The sequence below is a fragment of the Haliaeetus leucocephalus genome, unplaced genomic scaffold (assembly GCF_000737465.1).
Source record: "Haliaeetus leucocephalus isolate CR32 unplaced genomic scaffold, Haliaeetus_leucocephalus-4.0 Scaffold273, whole genome shotgun sequence".
NCBI lineage: Eukaryota > Metazoa > Chordata > Aves > Accipitriformes > Accipitridae > Haliaeetus > Haliaeetus leucocephalus.
Window position 1 is genome coordinate 1,489,110 of NW_010972709.1, and position 22,814 is coordinate 1,511,923.

General features: G+C 54.4%; 1 protein-coding gene across 1 annotated transcript in view; it reads left to right on the forward strand.

The window, feature by feature from the left end:
- The window catches only part of STK35 (serine/threonine kinase 35), a 21,626-nt gene extending 3,659 nt beyond the window's left edge, over positions 1-17,967 (forward strand). Inside the window, exons 2-3 of the mRNA XM_010569758.1 lie at positions 5,461-6,208; positions 13,231-17,967. Of these exons, the coding sequence (XP_010568060.1) occupies positions 5,461-6,173 (713 nt within the window). The 3' untranslated portion in view covers positions 6,174-6,208; positions 13,231-17,967. The remainder of the gene's footprint in view (positions 1-5,460; positions 6,209-13,230) is intronic.
- The last annotated feature ends 4,847 nt before the right edge of the window (positions 17,968-22,814 follow it).

Here is a 22,814-nt window from a genome sequence, read left to right on the forward strand (position 1 = left end):
CTTCTCAGACACCCCCACCCTGGGCAGCCCCCTTGCTCCCCCCCCCGCATCTCCCTGTTGCTCAAATCCCTCCTTGGCATCACCTGCTCTCGAGAGGAGCACCCAAAGCTCCCCCCCTGCTTCTCGCAACACCTCTCCCTCTACCTTTGCTCGCCGCTTTGACCAGTATAACCACCCCTGGGCTCCCCAGGCTGCACCCCGGGTTGTCCCAGTCTCCTCTGTCACCCCTGCCAGCCCTGGGGGCCCTCTGTACTGCAGCAGTACCTGCCCCAGGCACGCTCCTATCATCTGCTTCAGTCCTGTCCTTTTAGGGCTCCCCCGCAGTGTCCCCCTGTTGCCCCCAGCACCCCTCTTTGCTGCTACCCACCCCAAGCACACCCTGGGGCCCCTGCTCAGCATCACCTGTCCTGGGCCCTGCCCCGTGCCATGCCCTTGGGCTCTGCCTGTGTGTCCCCTCCACTCGCTCCCCTTCCTCTGTGTGCTGCTTCTGGGGACACCCTTCCCTAAGCCCCCACCCCGTGCCTTGGCAGCCCTGTGCCCTGCCTGTGGGGTCCCTCCCTGTGCCCTGTACCTCTGCAGCACCCCAGCCCCTCCTCCTGAGGCACCCAGTTGTCACCTCCAGGCTCAGACCCAGCCCTGGGGAGCATCCCTGTGTGCGGCCCTCAGCCCTTCCTTGTACCCCCTGCCAGTGCTTACCTCCTCCTCCATTACACCCTCCCCCCCCCCGGGGCTCCCTTCATTACCCTGATCTGCACCACAGCCCATGCCTGTCCCGTGGGGACCTTTACTTGTCTCTGCCCCACTCACACCAAGGGGACATCTCCCCTCTCTCTGCCCGACACACAGTCCCGTCTCCTCTGAGCACCCCAAGCCTGCTCCCTTGAGCTCTTACGGCTTTGGGACTGTTCTTTGTGCTCTCTTGTCCCCATTCCCCTCCCAAGTGCTGGCTTTATGGGGACAGCCCTGGAAGCACCAGTGCCTGTAGCCTGGGCTGACTTCCCCATCTTCCCCTGGGGTCCCTCAGCAGCGTCACGGGGCTGGCAGGGGTCACCTTCTCCTGCCACAGTTGATGACTGTGATGGTGACATCTCCAAAATGCTCCCTCCCTCCCTTTGCTCCCTTGGCTGCTTGTCAGACCCAGCTCTGCCAATGTGCAGTGAAGATGTGGAAAAATACCAGAGCCCTGTATCCTCGATGCCCCCATGCCCCCCAGCTTGCCGCAGCCAGAGCCAGCTCACCCGCACCACCCCCCCTCCCCAAACTTGTGTGCCAGGACTTTGTATGCTCTTTGGGGAGCTCAGTCTCCCCATGCCCTCCCAGCTGAGCCCCCCACTGTAGGCAGACTCCAAACCCTGTGCCAGGCACAGCCTTGATGCAAGGCTGCTGAGACACATTCTGCAAGCAAACCTGTGGCTCTCAGACTGCCCCTGCCTTACCTGTCCCCTCTGCACTCCTGGGTAGACATGTCTGGACCTGCCTGGCTCTCCCCCATGCAGATGTGGTCCTGCTCTCCCTTCATATTCCATGTACAACCACCCAAGACAGCTTCCCCAAGAAGGGCAGTGTCCTAATTTCTGTATAGCTTGGGTGCTTCCTTTTTGTGCTCTTGCGGGCATGACTCCCTGGGAGAGGAGCCAACTCTTCCCTTCGGGTGTGTGTCCAGCTGTAGCAAGTCAAGCTCTTTCTAGCAGGTACGGGGATTTCCTGCCCCCCTTTGTTATGTTGCACACCCCAAGAAGAGGTGGCATGGCTTGAGGAGAGCTCTTGGGTAGCTATAGGTGCCTCCCATCTCTAGGTGGGGAGAGACCCCTCTGACTACCCTGCTGTGGGGAGGGCTTTGCCTGCCCCGGTCCTGCTGCAGCCCTCTGAAGAGGGGAGCGGAGTGGGGTCTCCAGCCCAAGGCTGGAGAGCAGCAGTTTCACCCCCCAAACCAGAGTGCATCCTCCCCTCCATCTGCCTTCCTCCTGACTGCCCTTTGGGCTGCGTCATGCTGGCCACAGGCTTGGGCAGAGGCTGTGCTCCCTGTCTTCCCAAGCTTTGGGTCTGATACAGCACTGATAAATATTTTCAAGACAAAAGCTAGAGCTAGATGAGCCTCCCAGGTCTGCTTGCTCTCCTTCCCTGCCTGCAACATGCGGGCTGCAAGCGCGGAGCTGCTGTGCTGTCGCTCCGGCCGAGGTAGCCGGCACGTAGCTGTGCTGCCGTGCCATTCTGCACGACCGCAGCTGGGCTATTTACGGGCCTGCACAGATGCTGTGCCAACGCGCCGGGGCTCAGGGCACGGCAGGGATTAGTCGGAGACTTTCTGAATCGGGAGCACAACTGTCGGGATACCATGCGATGTTGGGTCTCAGCTACAGTGCGGAGCCTGAACCTTCATTATTTTAATGAGATGTGGAATAATAAATTTAAGGGCAGAGTGCAAAAAGGAAGCTGAAAGCCCAGCACTGAGCCTGGAGGAGAGACACATACTTGAGCAATGTGCCCCGATACATGCACACCTTCAGGGCTTGTGCACAGCCACGTGCCATTCTTGTTTTTCCTAACCCATAGCAGTGATAGAGCTGCCTTAAGTGAACAGGTATAAGGTGTCGCTTCCTAGCGTGTCACCCGTAGGGCCACCAACTTACCACCAGTGCTCAGCATCACTCATGTGCTGCCCTGGCATCGCCCATGCATGTTCCCATCAGTCCAAGCACCCAGGCTTTGTGCCGCCAGCTCTCGTCTCCCTGGCGCAGCCTCTTTGCACAGAGGGAGTCAGAGGTTACATGCAGCAGTGGGGAGTAGGATGCCGGTTCTGCTGTCATTAGATTTTTTTTATTTTTTCTTTTCCCCTGTGATGCTAAGCAAATCAGTAAGCTATTAATGAGCTCCCAGGATAGGTCATGGGAGGGCTGCTGCAGGGACAGATTGGTTAGCATGTGCCATCCTGTGTTCGGGCAGGGAGCGTGCAGGGATGCTCTCTTTGTGATGGAGAACAGGTCTGGCCTGTGGTCTGCATCTCTTCAGCTCCTGGCTGCTTGACTTTGGTTTGCTAACATCTCATCTTTAGGAAGCGGCTTGCCAACTCTTTAGGTTTAAAGCTGTTTGTTTTGAAGGCAGGAAGATGATTTAACAACTAAAACACTTTCAGATTATAGAAAGAAAATGAGGAAATATTACTTTTGGCTTAAGCCTCTCCTAGCAGCGCTCCACCCAAAGTGAAGTGCATGGTGCTTGCAGCTACTGCTGGGTCAGCAGCGTCCTCCCTGTCCTTGCTGAGGTTCAGGGGCCAAGTTTTAAATTGGAGCCTTCGTTACACTAAAAACAAGCCTTGGCTTGTTGGAGCCAGCAGGTCCTGGTGAGCCAGTGTTTGAGCCGCTTTCCTGTGGGAAGGGGCTGTCGGCAGCGCTGCCGTGTGAATGCTCTCACCCTCCTACCTGTGTCCCCTGGCCTGATGCTCCTGGCTGTGTGTGACTGGCACGGGGCTCTGATGTGCTCCCCATCATGGTGCAGTTCCTGGCTGAGAAGAGCCAAACTCTCCTGCTCCCCATGTTGGTGCTGTATGGATGCTGCGGGGAGCAGGAAAGCAAAGCCCCGTGCCCTGTTGGGGTTTAGCAAAGTCGAGGTGGGGGACAGCAGTGTGAGCTGTGGCTGTCCTGGCTGTGCAAAGGTCTTTCCCAGGACGAGCAGCCTCTGCTTCGGTTTCCGTGCCATCATGCTTGTCTCACCAAACGGTGACTCGCACCGGAGAAGCTGTTTTTCCTGGTCAGCGTTTTGGTCTCCAGAGCCAAGCTGTCCTGTGCTGCTCCCAGTTGGCCCTTGGGTTTGTGTGCTGATCCCCCCTCCAGCACTTTGGGGGTCTCATTTGGCTCCTCAAAGTGCACCCAGTGCCCAGTATCTCCAGCCTGTTCATGGTCCCTCCCATCCCCCAGACGTAACCTTCATCTTCTGCTGAGGGCAGGGAGGTGCAGCCAAATCCCTCTGTTGTGCACTTTCATTTCCATAGCAGTAGCCATGGATACAGACTGTTTGTGCAAATAACCAATATTCCCACCCACACTGATCACTGACCATTGCAGGCACGGGCGCCGGGCAGCCCAGGGCTTGGTGTCCCTGGTAGTCCTTGGCTTTACCTGCTGCTGGAAGTTTGCTTTCCCAGATGCTCTCTGGGGCTTTGCTAAAACAAAACCCAACTTTGTCAAATGGGTGGAGTTAGTTAACTGCTTTCAAAATACTTGGATTCATTTGTGTGACTTGTTAAATGTGGCAGAGGCGAGTGGTGTCCTCCAGCTTCTCCCTTACGGTGCTTGAGGGTAAAAAAACTTAGCTCCTAGAGCAAAACAATATCCTGGTTGTGTGCGCAGGCTCTGCCTGTCACCTAGGTGCTCTGTGCAGGTGACCTGGCGTCTGGCAGAGGGATTTGCATCCTGGCGTCAGCTAATTGTGCCAGGTCTGCCACCGGCAGACCTGGCCCCGTTTGCTGATATGATGCTGTTGTATTTCTCCACGTGTCTAGTTTATGTGCAAGAGAGTGGTTTGCCTCAGCGGGGGGTTTGTGGAGTAAAACCTAGATGCAATGAATTGGACCTGAGATGCTCAGCTTGAAGAGCTCAGTGAGATGTCTGGTGAAGGAAGAAGCTGTTTGGGTCATAATCTTGAGTACCAGCACTAATGAGCGAGGCAAGTTATATTCTAAGTGTGGCTGAGATTGCACTTAAATGTTGTTTGATACTTGGGCCTCCAGTTTTCTCTCTTTAAAGACTTGTTGGCACTTAATGAAAGCTGTATGAAGTGGCAGAGCTCCCCTAGCACAAACACAATGCTTAAACGCACAGATTTGGTCTGAGAAGAGCCAGCATGCTGCAAGGCTTTGACACTGGTGTGACTGCTCTTAGTGAGGCTGTACTGGCACAGCATTAAGGGGTGTGATTTACTTCCCACTTGCAGTTATACTAGTAAAGCATAAGGTATGAGCCAGCCTTTGCCTCCTGCAGCAGAGCTCAGGTGGGAGAGCTGGCGTTCACATAGAACTGATTTTTTTTCCCATAGACTCGCTGCTAATTGTGCTTTTAGTGTCTGCTGCTTTGGCTTTCAGAGCCTGGGGAGAATTGCCTGACAGTAGCACAGGAAAATAACCCTCTGCTTCCAGGTTCCCTGCAAGCGCCTGAGAAGACGCATGCTCGATCTCACTCACATGCCTGTACTTTGCTGGGAAGAGGTCCCTGAGCTGGCTCCCAGGCAATGGGCCCAGATTAATGTGTTGCTGGTGCGTGGTGCTCAACGGGATCCTAAAGCGCTTGAAGCCACAGCAGTGCCAGCATCACTGCTGGTACCTTGCAGTGCGATAGGTCCCAGTCATGTTCCTAAGGCCTTTACTATCTGCGTAAACCAGACCTGTTCCTTGCCCGCATTGAGTTAGTGTGGACATTTTGTAATGTGTCTGAAAAACCCACTCTTGCTTTTGTCCCTTTCGGTTAGGTGAGAGGATCCTGGGCTATGCAGAAGAGCCTTGCTACCTGTGGTTTGTCATGGAGTTCTGCGAAGGGGGAGACCTCAACCAGTACGTGCTTTCACGAAGACCAGACCCGGCAACAAACAAGAGCTTCATGCTGCAGCTGACCAGCGCCATTGCCTTCCTACACAAGAACCATATTGTCCACCGGGACCTGAAACCAGACAACATCCTGATAACTGAGAAGTCTGGCACCCCTGTTCTCAAGGTGGCTGACTTCGGGCTGAGTAAGGTCTGCGCTGGCCTGACTGCTCGGGGCAAGGAGGGTGGGCATGAGAACAAAAATGTGAATGTGAACAAGTACTGGCTGTCTTCAGCTTGCGGCTCCGATTTCTACATGGCACCCGAGGTTTGGGAGGGACACTACACTGCCAAGGCTGACATCTTTGCCCTTGGCATCATTATCTGGGCCATGATTGAGAGGATAACTTTCATCGATGCGGAGACCAAGAAGGAGCTGCTGGGGACCTACATCAAGCAGGGGACCGAGATTGTGCCCGTTGGGGAAGCGCTGCTAGAAAACCCAAAGATGGAGCTGCACATCCCTCAGAAACGCAGGACTTCCATGTCTGAGGGGATCAAGCAGCTCTTGAAAGACATGTTGGCTGCTAACCCACAGGATCGACCTGATGCCTTTGAGCTTGAAACCAGAATGGACCAGGTTACATGTGCTGCTTAAATTCAGGGCAGGGCACTGCTGTGCTTTGCAGCTGGGTAAGTGATCTGCAGTTTTTGTATTATTCTGTCTGCTGTACCAGCCTGATAATGTACTTTGTAGTGACACAAAGGAGTCTTTTATGTTCCCAGAGCTATTTCTATAGTGACTCATCAGAGCACTGCTTCTGAGTTTTTTTCCCACCTATTCTACTGCAAAAATAAAGTAGAGGTGGGAAAGAGAATTAGCAGCTGCCCATCCCGCTGCTGCCCAAAGGCCCAGGACAGCTGGCAGGGCTGGGCAGGAGCCTCGCTCCTCAGAGGTTCTGGCCAGTGGCTGAGACAGGCTGGTGCACGGCAGAGACCTGCGAGCACCCTTGGACATCAACTTTGGATACATCTGTTCCCTCCCAGGGGTAAGGAAGGAACTGCCAGTTCTGCCTCCTCTGCTGCATGTATAATATCTGTGGTCAGTGCTGAGAGCACCTCGCTGTCTTGCACAGTCCCCTTCCCCTCTGAGACTCAGACAGGACACCTCAGGGCTTGGCTGGCTCGGTGAGCAGGCACCGAGTGGAGCGGCAGGTCTGTCTCCGCACGGACAAGGCTGTTTGCTTTGCTTTCACCTATGAGGCATGTGGGTCTGTCTTGTGGGTCTGTCTCGTTTCGTTTCCTCGCTAAAGGCTGGACTTCCCTGTGATGTGAACTGCAGTTGCTCAAACCAAGTAGGATGCTTTGGTCTCCAGCATCTGAGTTTGTTGACCTGCATCTGCTCAGGAAGGAAGCTTACAAAACAGTTGTGCTCAGACTGAGCTCAGCTCCATTCAAGCAGAGTCCCCTCCCTGCTCCCCCCTCAGCTTGATTCCTAAATAGTCCCAAGTTCAGAGGTTGCGGTCCTGAGGTCTGAGTGGTCACGCATGGTCTGGAAGGACCCCCAGGGACGTGGGGTAGCTGGCAGTGTCACTAACCAGTGACACCGAAGGACTGGGAGGTGTTGCCTGCATGGCAAAGTTGTCTGTAAACAGGAGCTGTTACTAAGGATTCTCTTGGCCAAATGCTTCAATGAAACTGAAAAATTACAGATTACAAGGGCTGAGGCTGATATCTTCCCAGCCCAGTTTTTTTCTTAAGCTCCTGCAGAGCTGCCTGACTGTTGCTGGTCACAGGAGACCTCTGAAAGCCTGCTTGTGTCAGGTGCTGGCATTGCAGCTTGGGTCCCAGCCCTTATCTCACCCTGCAGCCACACAGATCCTGCTGGACCAGAGCAGACCACAGACAGAAGAGAGCAGAGAGGGATGAAATGGCTGCCCTAGCCAGCAAACACCCGGCCTTCAGCCTTGCAGCCGATGGCTGTGTGCCTGGCCTGCTCCCGAGAGCAAGCCTTAGCCAGCAGCAGGGCAGTGGGGCAGGTGCAGGTATTTTGGCAGGTTTTGCTAAAAAATAAACCATCCTCATCGCTGCCCACCTGAGGGTTCCTGAGCTTATGTAAAGCGATGTGCTGCCTGTCCCCTCTCTGCATGCGTGCCCAGGTAAGCTTTATGCTGTTTGCAGAGAAATAGGAATATAGAAATGGAAAGGCCCATGGGGTAGGTCTAGTTCTGTCACTGCTGGTTTATCCAAACTGATCCACAGACCATCCCCTCCGCACCCTGGCACAAAATATTTAACGCCCTTAAGATCTCCAGCGCAAATAATTGCTGTGACTGCTTCCGCATGGGGCTGAGGCTCCTTACTGGTCCCAGTGTAAGTGTGGGCTGGGGATTAGGGTGGGGAAGTGAATCTGCAGAAATGTGAGTCTTTAAGACGGGGTGCGATAAAGACCTGGGACAAAAAAGGGCACCCCACCTTGTGTCCCAGGGCGAGGTGTGGGTCTCCTCCGGCTGTTGGGAGCAGCTCTGCTGCGTGGCGGAGGGTCGGGGATTGCAGTTGCCATCTGCGATTGCTCTGTGCTGACACGATGCTGCTGAGTTATGCAACCAGCCTGTGCCCTCCGGGGAAAATTCATCCTGCGCATATCTGCAGAATAGTACATGCAGGGATAACAAACACCGAGGGGACAGTCCTACCCTGGGGCTGTTTGCTTAAAACCCAGCTGCCTTCTGCAACCTCCCCCCCGCCCGACCCCCTCGCTCCATCCGTGGCCGTGAGTCTGCACCGATCCTGCTCCGTCAGTGACACAGCTGCAGCAGAGATGGATGCACTTATATAACGCAACCTGGCATACGCAGCGCGGACGCTTGGCCCAGATAGCCCGGCGCCAGCCGTATGTTCACTGCAAACACAGAGCATTGTGCCGTGGGGAGCATTCCTCTGGCTTTACATTTATGGGGCAGGAGAATATTTGGTATGCTTTCCTATAGGGTTTTTCTAATACGTTGTGTATTTGTGCGTTCAAATCAGCCAACCCCTGGCTGTTATTAAATGCAAATCTTAAATTGGAAACCTGCTTGAGAAGCTTAAAATGGGATTTAGAGCAGGGCCTGAATTCTGCTCTCAGGTAATTTAAGTTGACCGAGAAACTCAAGTAACCTCTTCCAACTTAATTGTGGCACTGGCGTGTAGCTTAGAGTGCTGCTGGGTCATGCAGTGAGGAGCTCTTCCCCAGGACAGCTTCAGACCCTGCTCAGCCTTGGTTCATGTCATAACTTGGAAAATCATAACCTTCCCTGACCCAGGCAAGCAGATTTTTGCTTATTCTTTGGTATGCCACTGATGTCTTCTGATTTTGCTTCATGTCCCAGCAGCTTTGCCTTTAGTTCTGCTACGGATGCTGCACGCACCTGCCAGTCAGCAGGCTTCATGCTCTGTTACCCTTCTAAAATGCAGATATTAAATGTCAGTTCTCAGCCAGGGAAGTGTTTCTGGCTTGGTTTCTGCTGGACACCAGGGTGTCTGGGGTGGAGATGAGCCTGCTTTATGTTCTTGCTGCCCTTACCAGTGCTGCTGGTGGCCCAAGGGCGGTAGGTCCGGCGGAGGTGGGCAGCATTTCCCTGGGCAAAAGAAAGGCCATCTCTTTCTTATTTGAACACTGTGCTTCCCCACCTTCTGCAGAAGGAGTATCTCTAAAACCTGAGATTGCTGTTCCCAAAAGTATGCCTTTTGGGGAAAGAGGACAAAAGCCTTTCTAGTACAATTAGGGAGTGGCTGGATTGTGCTGGGTACATGCTGATCATCTTGATTACTGTGTGATAGCCCAGCACTGGCTGCGCAGTACACTAAGGAGTATGTCACCCCTCCTTGTCGGTACTGAAAGGTTGGGGCCACTCACCTCTCTCCTCCTTTCCTGCAATGTGGACATCTTTTTCTTTGTGTGTCTTTTTTTTGTAGCTGCCCTCTGAGCTCCCCAGGGCAGGCGAGGGGCCTCCCATGGACACTGCTTCAGTGGGACCCTCTAACATTGAGGGTTTGTGCAAAGGAGTGAGGTACAGTGAGAGCACGTGGCTGTTTGCTGCTCGCTGGAGTGGCAGCAGTGGTCTTGGCCACAGAAGCAAGGGGAGCAAGCGGCAGCATCACCCACCACCTACAGTTATCCATTTAAGAAACTTTGTAGTTTTAGTTCACATAGGACATCAAACTGCAATGGTTTTGATCAGTGTAGAAGGCAGCTTGTTCTGGTAAATCCTTCCATGGTATTTTCACTATGGATAAAACAGTAGGTCTGATTTTTGTGGTGGATGCTCCAGGTGAACGGCAGGAATGTGCGCATGTGGTGTGGTGCAGACTGTCACATCTCAGGGGCTGCCTTCCGCAGGAAGGTGTCTGACAGCCAAGGCCAACCCTGTTCACTCCAGCACTCCTGCCCCTTCTCTGTCACTGGTTTTGATCATTCCGGTTTCAGCTGAAAGTAACTGTTTGCATTTGCGTTGTTCTCCTCTTTGCATTTTCAAAGGAGCTGATGCTGAACAAGCTCACCTGCTCTCCCTGCATGATGGTGCCTATCCCTGGTGAGAGGTCTCTGGTGCTGAGCCCAGCCGCTCCTGAGCACCACTAATAAACTGCTGCCCTACAGAATTTCAGACCTGGAGGGCAGGGATTGGGCGCACATCAGCAGTATCTCTGCGAGATGTCAGTGAGCAGGGCTGTTACATCAAGCTAGGTCTTCTCTGTTAGTACCACTCAACTCAAATTTTACCATGTGGTAGAAGTGCCCTGACCCCATGGGCCAGGAACAGGTGAGCAAGTCAAGGAAAAGAATAGTGGCTTCATTTCTGAAACAATGTTGTTTTTTACTTCAGACTATTTTCAGTGTGGTTTGTGAATCTTGGCATGGACCAAAGCCATGGGACAGTAAAAGCAAGGTCAGTTCCTCATCTTGGCAGTAGCAGTGGGTGCAGCATCGCAGGCCCACCCCGCGGGGTGGTGATGTCTTTTTGGGCAACGTTGATTCTACCTGGGGAGAAGCAAAGCCCTGAGGATGAACTGGATCATGTCACCTCTGGCCAGGTGTGTTAGCGTTTGCTCACTGTCATCCCCCTTCTCCCTCCTGGGAGAGGCCGCTGCAGTTGGATTTGAGGAAGCTCCCAAGGAGCGAGTCACAAATCTAGGTACAGAGCTTGAGGAAGAACTTAGGAGATAAAGCAGGCTCTCGACCCCCTTCCTTTGCACCATGTGTTCCCATGCAGGGGTAGATAATGTGATTAACGTGAGAAGGTACTGGGTTATCTCTCGCTCCCCTGCGCCGAGTCCTCTGATACCACGCAGACCGCATTGCCACCTCCCATCTCTGCTGTGACCCACACATTAGTCTTGTCTTCCTTAGGTGCTGGATGAGGACTCTATGGGCTGCTGCTTCATATCCTGCTGATGCTGAATGAACATTCAACCTGATTAAACTATAAGTGGCATCAGTGGAGGGATTAAAAGCTCTTGAACAAGCCCCTGAAACAACGTGCGTCAATGGAGTGAGCTCTCCTGTCTCAGAGCTGTGAGCTTGGGGCTGCTCAAGCAAGCGCCTTCCCTGAAAATGCTCCTACTCCAGGGAAGCACAAACAGAAACGCTGCCCTACTTGCTAATGAAGCTGCACCACAGGAGAAATCTTCCAGAAAATTCCTCATGTGATTGCCCTGACCTGATGTCTGGGTGCCTCTTGCAAGCCTGCCTTCTCAAACAGAAAGGCTTTTTTCTGATTGCTGCCTGCAAAGGCGGCATCTCCCAGTTAACCTCTCCTGAAAAGCTGTGTGCCCGTAGCCCTGGCGTCTGCTCCGAGCAGCAGAGGCAGCCTATTCCTTTAGAAATGTGTTCCTTCGGCATGGATTTCTTTAATGAGATTTCCTAAGGCTAAGGGATTTGAGTAATTTGCTGGGCAGTAGCAGTTTTTCTTCAGCAGGTCTCTTTCGCTGCTCTGTTGCTGTCGCTGGGTATCTCTGTGGAGCCCCTCGCTCATGCCCGGTGGGAGAGGGCCTGCCCCTGCTGAAGGGGGGAGCTAAATCCACCCTACCAATTTTTTCCATGTAATTTTCTGAGCTCAGAGCTCAAGTTTGGGAAAAATTAAACTGATGTTAACTCCTGGAAAATTTACCACCTGTGCCTAGCACATGGGGTGAGGAAGTGAAGCAGGGCCCTTTCCTTGGGGTTGAAGGTTTGCAAGTGTTTCAGTGACTTCCAGCCCCATCCCCTGCTGCAGGAAGCCCTCGAGGCACCAGTGGGCAGAGCTGACAGCAGCGGGGAGACCCCCCAGGTCCCTCCATCAGGCAGGTGGGTCCCAGCTTTCATCGAACCATCACCACTGGTTCCCGGTACAACCCCTGGCTTCAGCTCTGCTGGTCCCTCTGAAGGTTCTGACATCCTGAATGACCTATTTCCAATACAGAAGTGACATTGTGTGCATGTGTGCTGTTCCTCTGCTGGGTCCAGCCCTGCTGCTGGATGGGATGTCCACAGGGAATTTGCTGGGTTGCAGACAAACTGGATGGAAAATGCTGGTGGCTTATGTGCAGAGTTGAGCATTTCTGCGTCCCTGAGCTCGGAGGACAGGAGGGTGCGGTGCCAGCGCTGTGGATGAATTGGTGCAGCACCCTTGGTGCTACAGAGACCATGGAGGATGCTGTACATTGGGGATTTGGCCAGAGCAGGGACCGGTGCAGCAAAGATCTGCCCATTCTTCCCTAAAATCCCTGTCACTGAGCATCCTCGTGGGCTGTCGCAAGCACAGCACAGCCGCGCTGCAAACCCATCTTGCTCTGCTTTCAGTTGCACTGAAATGGATTTTAACCACCTCTTGCTGAGCCACTTGAGAAGCTGAGGCTGCTTCTGACGCACAGGGCGAGCGGTGCAGGGTGTCCCCGGTGTCACAGCTTGTTCCAACTTTCCTGGTGGAGGACCAGGAGCCAGTGCTCGTGGACACATCATGTGGAGCCTCAAGGCTGGGCTCTGCTGCAGTAATGCTCATCCTTGTTCCAGCTAGGCTGTCACCACAATGAGCCCCACAGGATGGGGCTGTCTTACGGGTGTGCAGGGTGATGCTCAACCCCCAGCCAACCCATCCTGGGTCAGCCCACATGCTGGGGCAGCTGGATGCATACTGACCTTGGCAGCGTGCTATGTGCATCGCTGCCTGAATCACTCCTGTGAAAGAAATGACTGTAAACTGAGTCCAGACCCACAGTGCCTGAATCGATAACAAAAGCACTGCAAAGTAGAGAGATGTGACAGCACCCATCTCAGACTAACTGGGACCAGTGGGAAGGCTGTGGGAGTGGGTGCTCTCTCCGCAGTGGTGTCCTCCAGTCCTTCCATCCAGCAGCTGGATGATTCCACCACCGATCTGGTTACCATTGCACTGTCCACCCAGTGCAGTTGTTCGTAGGCATTGCTGTTCGCGCTCATTGTTTGGGGCTGTGTAACAAGAAGGCATACTCTCATCTCGAGTTCTCCCAGACCCTCAAATGGTGCTTTAATTAAGGCTTGGGAATGAAAGGAGAGGTGCAGTGAGCACACTGAAGCAGCGATCCTGCTTGCTTTACCTATGCGCAGTCTGGGTTGGGTGGCAGCAGGGGTGCTGGCAGGATGCTGTCACAATCTAGTAATAGGGACAAAACCACTGACATACCTGACCTCTCTCTCTCCTTTCTTGTTTTTCTTGCAGGTTAATTTACCAGGGACCCATAATCTCCATTATTTACGTGCAACGAGGGAAGTCAAAGATATAAGAGAAGATGATGATACAGAAGATCCCTGGTCTGCAGGATCTCTGGCAATGTGAAATCTTTGGGTGTTACTTTTTGTTGGGAAGAGGTGTTCTGGGGGTGTGGGAGGGGTCTGCAGGGGCCTGTAGAAGAGCACAAGCTGGCAACTATCACACTCACGAGACTTTTAAACAAGATCCAGAGAGTAGATCCCCTGCCCAGCCCTCCCCATGTCTCCTGTGCTGCCATTGACTCAGTAGATGTTTCTAGGGAAGATCTGGTTCCATAAGGAGGTGGGAATTGGCAGCCCAGCAGCGAGGTGTGCTGCCAGGCACCAGCTCCGAGTCCTACTGGGCACAACTCTGGGTTTAAAGCTATTGCTTTCACCTAGGGGAAACAGGAGCAAAGTGATGGCTAGGCTTGCACTGGGAGTGCAATGCTTTAGAAAAAGTGAGTCTCTTGGGTCACATGTTCCAAGCAGCTAAATAATTTCATAGCCGGGCAGCTTCTGAATAGCTGGATGCTGCCCAGGCTATGAGCAGTTGACATTAAGATAGAATAGCATAAACAAGCTGGAAAGCCATTCAGCAAGGCAGGTCTTGAATGAAGGCAGATCTTCGTTCTCCCTAAGCTGGATTTCACTAGTGACGTTTGTTACAGTCTTTCTATTTAGAGGGCAACGGGGAGCCCATAGGTACATTTTCAGATGGACATCATCTGCAGACAATAGAAACAGAAAGCAGTCCACTTACTCTGATTCATTTAATGCCAAACTTCAGTTGTTAGGAACAATAATTGGCAGAGAAGGAGGTTTGGCCTAAATGGCTCAGGGGCTGGATTCTAGCCTCCCACAAAACACTTTTCCCTGCTAGATAACTATCTCCAGGAAGCAAAAGGTAATGCTGCTGTTTAGGTTTGGTTACAGTACAGTACAGCTCAGGTAAGGAGATTAGAACCTCAGGCTGAGCAGTTAATACTCGATTTCCTTGCCTATATGTAGAACAACACTAATATTCTGGGGCTGACCCTGTGTTGATGGTCTTTAGACTTTTCTCACTGTAAATGCAACGTAAAGCACCACCTCTTCTCTACCCTGCAGGTTCTGAACCAACTAAAACATTTCTCACCAGGCTAAATCACCCGGCAGCGGTTTGGGGAGTGGGCTGCTCTGACCCAGCATCGCTCACAAACTGCCCAGGTGCTCAGCCCTTACTGCAGCTGGAGCTGGCCAGGGCCACGGGCAGAAGAGGGTCCCTCCGACCCCCTTGTCCCTGGCTGTGGGAACTGCTCCTTGCTTGCATGCAGGCTGCAGCTTTCCTGTGTCATCACTGGAAGGTTCCTGAACTAGCAGCACCTCCTTGTGTCTACTCAGTGTCCTTTGCTGACCTCATGGGAATGAATGGAAATGCAGGAAATTCAGGTGGGCTAAGGCAGAGCTAAAGCAGGGAAAGGAGGGAGGGGGTGTTTTTTTCTCTTCCGTATATTCCAGGACACAAAGCTAAGGCTGTCACTGTAGGAAGGCCAGGTCCCTCTTAGGAGGATGATGCCAGAATGCTCCAGGCCATCTGTCTGTGACTTGTGAAGGTTTGGACAGCACAAATGCAGCACCAAGCCCCTGTTCCTACACTCCTCTTCTGTTTGTTCCTAGAGATGCTTCTGTGGGCTGTGGCCAGCCACAGCCAGACCATGACGGTACAGGCTCCTTCCCCCAGGCTGGTTACTGGGGTTTGAGCAGTTTGGGGTTGGTTAGCAGGCACTGTGCTCAGCCCTGGCCACAGAGCATTCTCAGGGGCTTTGAACAGCGCTTTGGCTGCTCTCATTTCTCTCTAACTAGCAGCAGATCCCTGCAGTGGCTGTGCTGAGGAGCCGCAGGTGGGTTTCTCCCCCAGTTCCTGGGGAGGGCTTGCAGAGCCCTGCATCCTGCAGAAGGGCTGCAGTGAGATGAGAGCTGAACCCTGTAGTTCCCAAGTACAGTGTTAGTGCCCTGACCACCGGACCATCCTTCCTCCACCTGACAGAGCCTTTGCTCCTGACTGTTGTAACTGTTATAACCTAACCCTGGCTTGAATGGGTGCAATTAAGAGGGCTTTACCCTCCCAGCCCTGCTTGCATGGCTTTCCCTGCTGGAAGGGCCCCTCACCAGGTGTTACCATCCCAGTTCCTAGCAGGAGGTTTCCATGTGTGGAAACCAAGCCTGAAACGCAGGACGTGGAGGTGGAAGGGGGTGAGTGGGTTGCTCACCAGGACCCCTGCCTCCAGCCAGCTGCCAGCACCCTGCTCCTCTCTGGGGACACAGGAGCGAGCCTGGCAGGCAGCTCCGATTTGGAGAGCAGGCAGGCAGCATCCAGGCAAGCCCTGGGAGGATCAACCCTCTTTGGTCTGCTGCTGTTTCAGGCCATCTTCAAACCACACGTCTCCACCTCAGCTTTTGCATTGCAGATGTGTTTTTAAAGCAGCTTGATGTTAGTGAGCTAGACCGTAGTGCCTTACTTAGGATTTAGCAAACACTTCCAAGGACAAGTCCTAGGGCTGCTAGCCTTTGGCCAATGTGGATGTTTCCCTGATTAGTTTGTCCTTTTAAGAGCATTTCTCCCTGATGATTTTGCTGCTGTTTGTGCTCGACTCCTCAGACTATATGGGAACCTGCCTTGTGTTTACAGCTCCCAGCATCTCTCCTCCCAGTTACTTTGGCCCAGACCAGCACTCCCCCTAGAACAAGGTGGGAACAGGGAACAGCTCAAACCTGCATGTGCTATGGGATGGAGGATGTTTAGGCTTCTTTTCCCAGGTGGGTCTATCGGGCACCTCCTGCCCAGCTCCTGCAGGCTGAACTTCTCCCTCCACTGTAGAAGTTTTTGGTATTAGGATGCGCCGCTGGGAAAACTCAAGCTTAAGCAAGCAGCATCAATCCTGCAGCCCATTGCCCAGCCCAGGGCCAGGCTGTCTCCATCTCTTCCTGGCCACAGTGAAGCCGAGCATCCAGGTGCCAGGGGGGGCCTGATCAGTGGTGGGGGGGGCCAAGCACCCTCTTGTGAAACCCTGCCACCCTCTGGGCTTGTGGGGCCCCAGCTGGTGCCTGTGCTGGGGGAGTGATTGTATGAAACTGTTTACTTCTGACTATGCTGTTTACAAGAGGGATGTGGGGTGGGGGGGGGGAACAAGCCAAGCCTCAGGAGGATTGGGAAACGTGTTATCTGCACCAGCCTACAGCAAGGCTGACACCGCTGGCATTGTGCAGGTGTCACGGGGATCTCCCAGCCAGCTTCGGTCCATGGGGAGGAGAGAGCAGAGGTGGCTCTAGCCTAGAGGGGTTAGATTAGCTCCCCCTTGTCCCCTTGCTGCTGTGTTTGAGGTTCAGCGGTGCTAGTGATGGATAAGAGTTACCCCTGTGGTCTTCCTTTACTCCTCAGGACCCAGCTCCTTCACATATCAGAGGCTCCCAGAGCCTTTCTGGAGCAATAAGACTTAAAACAAGCATTACCATCGTTGTGGAAATCCTCCATTGTGTGCGTTGTATGTTTCCTCCGTATGCAGTACCGAGTCTGGGTTTAAGCCTGCCAAGCGTCATGGGGCAACTGCTTCAGGGCACAAACTGGGACATGTGTCCCTGTGCCTTCTGCAGGTCACAAGAGCAGGGAAACAGGTTGCTGCTTTCCTTCGTTACCCTGGGCGTGCGCTCTCCAAGCCTCACACTACAGCTGCCTGGGGCGAGGGGGGACTTCTGGTCCTGTTTTGGAGACACCGCTGCAGGATGGGCTTGCCGTGCTCAGCCTCCCATCCCATCAGCCAGGCTGTGCAGGATCCAAAGCTCAGCAGAGGAGCAGCATCTGGAAAGCAGACCCCCCAGCTCCCTCGGCAGCGGGATGCGGCTGGTGCTCATCCTGCTGGCTCCCTCGCCAAGGTGCTGCCGGGAGCCATTGCCCGTGGTGGGGAGGGCTGTGCCGGCGGCTTCTCTGCTGCTCAGCTGGTTACTGGGCACATCGCAGCATGTGGCCCTTCATGTCCAAAGGCATTTCACGCTTCAGAGCGGGGCAGCGGGTGCAGCTGGAAGGGAAATGCAGGAAGCTGCTCTCTTCCAGCTGCGACCTGACAAATCCTGTTTCTCTGCAGTCTGCCCAAGTGCTTTTAACTCTGAGGGTGATGTCCAGGTTGCTGGAAGAGCTCGTAGGGGCCACATAGGAGTGCTTGGTGTCCCCATTCTGGCGCCTGTCCCCTCCCCAGAAGATGCCCAGCCCACCCCGGGCCTTCAGCTCACTCATCCAGCAAAACCCAGCACTTTTGCAGAGGCGAGCCGCTTCCCTGCCACACCAGGGAGGTGCCGGGGCCCCAGCAGTGCTAGGTGAGCCCCAGGACAAGGACACCCTGGCCCAGCCTTGCTCCAGGCTCCCCCTGCTCCCTGCAGCCCCTGTGCTGAGCTAGCAAGAGCAAAAGGCTTAAACCCAGACTCCAAACTAAAGATAATGATACTAGTAAATGAATCTGTATTTTTCTTTTTTTTGCACAGAAGCTGGTAATCTAGGACCTATGTGTGAACAACTTTATATAAATATTTTTTGTACTTGGTTTACTCGGGTTGGTATGAGACGTTCTATTTAAGTTCTTTAAACACTGTGGATACCCTGATGTGTATGAGTGGCAGAGGCTTTGTAAATTAAGAGACGTTTGTGTGAATAAAGCTATTTGATGGGGTTGAAAAGCCACACACAACTTGAAACACAAGCTTTGTGCGTTTGTCCTCAACCATGCTGCCAGCAGCGGGTTTGCAAGGAAGGGGAGTCCCCGAGCAGGGGTGGGTAGACCAAGGCCCTAAAGTGGTACTGGCTCCATCCCAGAAGACAGGTCCAGCTTAGACTGGGCAGGGCTAGCCAGCCTGAGCCCGGGGGCTTAGGGCACTAAACCAAGGCAGAGTGGCTGGTGCCAGCCAGAACGTGGCTCCCTGGCACGTGGAGCCTGTGGCCGTTTATCCTTGCCCTAGATTAGGATTAGCCCCATTCTCGCTGCAGACACCAAGAAAGCCACGGCGATTAGCGGGGCAGGCAAGCTTGGCGTCTGCCTGTGGAAACACCTCCCTGTCCTGCCGCTTGCCTGGCAGCCCTGTGGTTCGGGAGCCAAAGAGGATGAGCAGCCACTTGCCCAGCTGGCCACCTCCTCCAAAAGTGGCTGCAAACCCGGCAAGGAAAATGTCCTGCAGAATTCCCACTTTAGTAGCCACAAATATTTTCTCCCTTTGCACTGATCCTCTGCCCCAAATCCCAGAAGCACAGACCAAAACCAAGCCAGTCACAGCGGCTGGGAGTCCCCCGTAGCCCTCTTTCCAGCCAGGATCCCCAGTGCCATGGCTGACATCCATGATGGGAAAAGCACAGCAAGGCTGAGCCGCATCCTGCAGCGATGAGACCTTTTCCTGTGGGCAGAGAACGGCAGCCAGCGATTTCCCAGGAGTAGAACAGCTTGCGGCCACTCTGAGCCAGCACGGGACACGGGGTGTCCTGGTGCACGGGGCCATGCACCGCCGCTCGCCAGCCCTTGTGTAATGGTCCTGCAGCCTCATGCAACCCGGGGCAGCTGCAGCGCCCATGCCGGGACGTGCGTGCTTGGCAGCCAGTCCCTGCCTCCTGCTTCCCCTCTGGCAGCCCCAGTGCTGCCAGCCGCGTGGCTGTGGGCTCCCCCCGCGTGGCCGTCAGCATTGTGCTCCCTAATAGCTACCGACAGGGACCTAAAATGGATGCTTTCAGCCCAGTGGGGCCGCAGTGGGGCTAGTCGGCCCCAGACAGAATGATGCCGAGGGGCCAGAGCTGCCCTGCTCGCTGACAGGCAAGCAAGGAGGGGCCCAAGCTACGTTTTTCTTGGCCCCCCGCCACCTTCCAGCTGGGTTATCTTGGGGCTGAGGGGCATTGACTGCATGGCACCCGCTGCGAGGGCAACCCTGGCTGCTCAAATATCCCCCCCCCCATCCTGCCCAGACCATCCTGCCTGCAGGCAGGGAAGGGGCTGGGTTGGCTCTGGTCACACTGGCCATGGGTGTGGGACAAGCCCCAAGACTGTCCCTGTCCTGGTGACAAGTGCAGCTGCAGAGAGCAGCTGTGCCACACTGCTGTCCCCCACCACAGGTGGTCAACCCCAAACTCCCCAGCACAAACACTGCTGCACCTCCAAGGAGGCTCCTTTTGCTCTCAGGACTTCTCCCTTTTAAGCTACACCAGTGACAAGGATCATTTTACCAACCTCCAGGTTGACGGCATCATGCGCTTCTCTGTGATCGGACATGTAACATGCTCTGTGAGCTCCTGGGGCCACAGCTCTTGTTAGCTCAGCCCCTGCGAATGTGAGGAAGATGAAATCCAGCAGGAGCTTGGGGTGGGAGCCTGGATCACCTCGCACGTGTGCTGCCATGCCGCAGACGAGAAGCCGGGAAGGTAAGGTGACGGCATGGCACAGGCAACAGCCGAAAAGCTTTTAACATCATTAGCGGAAAGAGGCTGGTGTCAGTCACCAGGAGAAATGTTTCACTCTGGATTTGCTCTCTGGAGACCTGTTATTTCGTATGCAAAGAGGGCTGCTAAACTCCACAAAGATGCTTCAAGTATTTGATAACTGACAAAAGTACCCCAGCACCAGCCATCCCCTGCCCTGCCGCTCCATGCTGGGGTAAAGCTGCACGTGGCAAGAGCCATACCAGGCAGCAGGGCAAGGGTGGGATAGGCAAGGAAACCCATGGCAGCCACCATGACCATGAGGCCAATAGCGGCGCCAGCTGGGCAAGCACCAACCTCACCCCGGAGGGATTTAGCATCAGAGAGCAGAGGTGAGATGCTGCTGCCATCGGCTTTGCTCTCCCTCTCCCTGCTTCGACACGTGGTAGGAACATTTTCAAGACCTTCCTCTTTACAAAGGCTCTGGCACTGCATTTTATAGCTAGAGCACTAAGTCATTCAGTGCAAAATGTTAAGTCCATATTTCTTTTAAGATCTCTTGAGCTCCTCAGGCAGAAGCCACTTAAGCAGTCCTCGCTGGACCACAGAGACACCAGCTGCTCGAGCCGGTAGGAAGAGAGCAAGGCCTGTTTTGTTGTTACAGGACATTCATCTGCCTCATCTCCACGTTGATGAATAGCTCTATTTTACCCTGTGTCAGGCTCCAGCAAAGCAGAGGATGAACAGCTAAAGCTGCGGTAAGCCCACACACTCCATTTAGCCGGGAGATGACTCAGACGAGGCTCTTCATGCGGGTGGAGGTGACGATGAAACGCGAGGGTATGAAAACCAGCACATTGGTGAGCGGGGGCTCTGCTCTCCCCGCCGGCTGCCGTGCTGTGAGGCAGAAGGGCAGACCCTCCTCACCCTCTGTCCCCCTCTTCGGTTGCAGGACAGTCATGGGGGTCCTCGGCACAGGGACAGCCCAGCCCTGGTGCTCTGCCGCATGGTGGATAAGGCAGTGGATGGCATTAAGCTGTCACTTATTAAATACCTTTTATCCCATTGCACATGGCATCCCAACAGCTCTCCAGCACCAGCTCGGACAGGAGCAGCGCAGCCCGCAATGTGCGTGGGATGGCCACGGCCACCCCATCCTTCCTCCTGCAGAAACCCCAGGCAGCCCCAGGGATGCCAGCCCTGCCTGGGGGACCCAGGGGATGGAACAGGGAGAGCGACATTGCCCAAACCACCTCCTGATTCCAACCAAGGCTTCAGAAAAGAAAGACGGCCAAGTCAGAAAGCCAAATATATTTTTTGCCTGCTATCTGCCTCAAATGCGCATTTGTGGAGCTGCGCAGGGTGCCCACCCCGCACACACTCCTGCCTCTCCCCGCAGCAGGACCGCACGTGGCAGAGGCATCAGCTTCTCCCAGAGCCACTTCAGGTCAGTCTCAGTGCCACGAACAAAAGCTGCTTCTCCTCTCCAGCTCGTTTCCTGGCAGAGTTAATGGCCTGCGCTCCTCTGGGGACCCAAGCACTTGCGAAGACAGGCTGGGAGGCAAGAAGCAAGGGAGGGAATTAAGACCTTATTTCCTCTGCCAGAGATAAGATCTTTAAACAAGCTTCTCAGCCAAGAACTTTTTTTTTTTTTTTTCACAGGTTTTGCAAGGGAATCTTGTTCTCTAGAATTGCATCCGCCTCCAACCCCACTTAGAGCTGCCAAAGCCTGCGCTTCCCCCGGGACCAGCCTGAGATGGATGAGCTGACACGGACAGGACTTCACCCTCACTGTCCTGCCACCGGAGCTGGGGGCTGTTGGTATTTCCAGAGTGCCCCCCCCCCCCCCCCCGGCCCGGTGTGGTGGCCCCGCCAGCCCCCACGGATCAACCACATGGACCACTGCCGTGCAGTGGCTGGATGAGGCCCCCAGGGTGAGCATCCCCGTGAGCAGCAGCAAAGCCTGGCCCAGCGACACACCGCTCCAAGCTCCAACTCCACTCCCTCTGCATGGATCCAGCCCCACAGTCATTCCTGTTTTAACCTGGGAAGGGCCAGCATCTGTGGTCTTGTGAAAGATGTTCGTTCCCCCTCTGAAAAGCCTTCTGGAAATCGGTGAGGAGCACTAAACTGGCTGTGCGGGGTTCACCTCCCCTCTTCCACAAACCCAAGCAGGTCATTACCTTACCGTGAGCCTCAATTCCTCCTTGTAACACAGAAATGCCCCAGTACTGGCCCTGTGTTTGGGGAAAACAGACAAATGTTCCCCAAACCACCATAGCCTTCAACAGCAAGAAATAAATGCCCCTGCCTTGCTCCTGCCCTGGGGGTTTGCAGCCCCCCCCTTGCTTGGAGGCTGCTGTGGGAACAAACACTTTGGGCTGATTTATCCGCCACATAGGCGCTGCAGATTAACGCGCCAGCCCTGAGAGATGGAAGGGAGCACGAGCCAGCCAGCCAGGCGATAAATCACACGACGCAGGCTCCAGCTCTGCCTGCCGTGCTCTACCCTCTGGTACTAAAAGGTGCTGGTCACCATGTTCCCAGTGGGATGAATGCTGGAGCATCCGAGCTGCTTTCATTCTCCCGTGCCCCGGGGAGTGCTGCGTCCTGACATTAGCCCGACTGTGCTCCCCGTCAGCCGCAGCCCCAAGCGGGGACTGACCGCAGGGGATGACCGGGGGACAAGGCTGCAGGCTCAGCAAGTTTCCCACTTCCCATCTTCGCTCTCTGTCACACATCCAAGCAAACGTGACCCCCTTGGGAAGTTTTCCTGGAAAAAGGGGGGATGCAAGCTCGCTGCTCGGACAAGCCTGCCAGCAAGGGCCATCTCGTGGGGTCTGGGACAGGATGGCCTGCCTTGAACTTATGCTCACGGATGTCTGTCTTGCAAAGTGCAGCACAGCACAAGGATATCCGAACAGGCTTTTGATGAGCTTCTAGCAAGATAAAGGAGCTTCCATGACCCCCCTCCGTCTTCCTGAGCTAGATCATCGGTAAACCAACCGCTGCTGTAGCCTGCAGCTCAGATGAGCTCTCACCTCTCACGTCCCGCACACGTGTCACAGTACTTAAATTAATGTCACCACTGGAGAAAGAGGGTCTGTCTGCCCTAGGACTCCCCTTCAGTG